At 33.8% G+C, this 2,651-nt stretch overlaps 1 protein-coding gene across 1 annotated transcript; it reads left to right on the forward strand.

Moving 5' to 3' along the window:
- The first annotated feature begins 786 nt into the window (after positions 1-786).
- Positions 787-2,050, forward strand: LOC133294560 (late embryogenesis abundant protein Lea5-like). The gene is made up of 2 exons (XM_061493250.1): positions 787-1,074; positions 1,609-2,050. Exons 1-2 carry the CDS (start codon positions 998-1,000, stop codon positions 1,850-1,852), a joined length of 321 nt encoding a protein of 106 aa, XP_061349234.1. The 5' UTR covers positions 787-997; the 3' UTR covers positions 1,853-2,050.
- Positions 2,051-2,651: the final 601 nt, after the last annotated feature.

Genomic DNA, 2,651 nt, shown 5'->3' on the forward strand with positions numbered 1-2,651 from the left:
ACCAAACATCCTCTTACTTTTAACTATAAATTCTCATGGCAATGAGCCCAAGACCATTGAATACCGCATGCGAAGAGGTGGACGATTGCGAAGTCCTTGTAGTTTATGCGTAGACTTTGATCTTATTTTACCAGTTGCGATATTATCTTATTTATGCAGATAATTATTGTTGTATATAATAACACGAGACGTTTTAAAAGAGATGTTAAAATATTATTTGAACTGAGTTTGAGTCAGCACTGGAACGCATGCTTATCATCATAGTCATAAGAAGAAAATATATGCATGAATGTGTGTGAAAAAAGTAATATTCCTTACTAACGCGTGTCATGACCGTAGCAGATCTTGGATTAGCTGTTCGCACTCAAATCGTCACCGTTGGGAGAATTTCTTCGGTATTATTGATGCAGTGAAATTTTTTACGCATTTTCTATTTTCAATATAACACGTGTCTTATTTTTTATTTAATATTAAAATAAACTATTTATCAAATGATTTAACAAAAATATTGTAAGGGTTCCTCAGTTTTTCTTTCACTGCTTATGAGAAAAATTGCAACAAATTTTTAACATTAGGATAAGTGATCGTATCCTGTACTAAAAAACAAACATCAGAATTCACACATATATCCTGAGAAAAATAAATGTTGCTGCACTTTTTCCTATACGTGGTAACACCAAAGTTGCATATCCCATATTGTAAATAGGAGATGCACATAAAACTCATAACAGTGAATAAATTTTCCACCGTTGGTTCTGCCCCCAGTTTTCCGAAAAAGCCAACCCAAGTTACCCAACCCAGTAACGCCATCCCTAATACACTCTTAATCTCTCTCTTCTCTATAAGTATGCCACACAAACCCTAACACACAGACAGAGAGAGAAGAATAGTGAACGAAAGAGTGGTGGCTGCTGCGGAAGCGTTCTCCAACGCCACAAACATCAAAGAATAGCTTTCACAGCAGCAGCAAACTAAGGAATCAATCATTTAATATAAGATGGCCCGCTCTCTCTCACAAGCCAACCGTCTTGTTGCACTTGTTGCTGAATCTCTCTCCCAAATTCCAGTTCATTGGTCAGTTCCAATTTTGAGATTATTTTCAATTCATATGGCTTATATATTAATAGATTTTGTGAAAGTTCAAGTTGATCGTATTCATTATACTGATATCTATAAGTAGACTATGCTGTTACAACGAATTGAAACAAACTAAACAAACTAATTCTATTTACAAAATTCAAACTAAACCTATCAGCAAGCTAACAAACTAATCTTGCTGAGATATGATACATAGCTGTTGGAAATACAAAATTCAAACCAATCATATCTGCCAACAACAGCAACTGATATGGATAGATATGGTTGTTAACATATATTCTTATATAACTTATCCATTTAGTACTTTCGTTAAGTTTTTTCTTTCTTTCTTTCAACATATAAGATGTTTATTATCATTCTTTATTATAATTAAATTGGCAATTTGATGCTTGTGGCCGATATGTATGTATTAGTATTATTATATGTTGAGTTTCATTTTGATCTAGTGTAAATTTTTTTTATGTAATTGTTATCGTGCTCGACCTTATTTTAATGTATATATTATGATAGGCGAGGTTATGCGGTCGCGTCTGATGTTTCTGGTAGAGTTGGATTGCGTGATATTGCGCGTAGGAGTGGAATGGTGAGAAGCTTAGAAGAGAAGCCTGTGACAAGAGATGCTTCAGAGGCCCGCTCGGCTTGGGGCCCAGACCCAGTAACTGGTTACTATAGGCCCATCAACCACGCCGTTGAAATTGACCCGGTTGAGCTCCGGCAGATGCTCCTCAACCACAAACCCAGATCATCCCACTAGAACCTGGGGGAGCTGCCAGCAAAAGCCTTCAGCAACCATAATATGCACTTATTTATGTAGTAGTGTCTTTATGCCCAAAATTTACTTTGGGCTTCAGTTTGGTAACATGAACTTTTGTTAAAGTATGTTAAGTGTCCTATGTAACCCCAAAAATAAAAGTACCTTTAAGCTAAACACTGAGAACTAGGTTCTGTTTCTTATTATGTTTTTTGTTATATTTCTGTTCACGGTAGTGCTCTCATCAGTTTCAATCTATCTAAACTGATATTGCTTTCTAATTCTACAAATTTGATTCTTAAAACTAGGGGATATTCATCTGTTTTTTACACATATATCGATATGAGTGTCAATTTTTTTTTTTTTAATTAGTGAACTCCGATAAATTATCTTTATTGCATAAGATAATTATTTTATACAAGATAAAATAATTATTTTCCTTAAAAGTTATTATAAAATAAACTCACAATAAAGTAAATATGTTGTTATCTTAGATTTTATTTTTATTTGTTTTAAAATTTAGAGAGAGAGAAACCACCGTGTTAAGGTGTTAATATCCTATAAAATTATGCACGTACGTGAGTATGTGACCCGAGCCATATAATGGTTCAAGACCTGAGAAAAATATTATATTGTTACTAAAGTAATTAATATTCTAAACTTAACATGGTGCAAATTAATCTTTCATTATCCATTTACAAATGTAGACTAAAAAGAAGATAATTGTTTTTTACCAACCTGAATCGGGCTCGACCAATGACGGACCTGTGTGTACAACTGTGTGTAAATGCACACACAAATT

The sequence above is a fragment of the Gastrolobium bilobum genome, unplaced genomic scaffold (genome assembly GCF_033153095.1).
Source record: "Gastrolobium bilobum isolate Gb01-03AN ecotype WA unplaced genomic scaffold, APGP_CSIRO_Gbil_v1 utg5188, whole genome shotgun sequence".
Classification (NCBI taxonomy): domain Eukaryota; kingdom Viridiplantae; phylum Streptophyta; class Magnoliopsida; order Fabales; family Fabaceae; genus Gastrolobium; species Gastrolobium bilobum.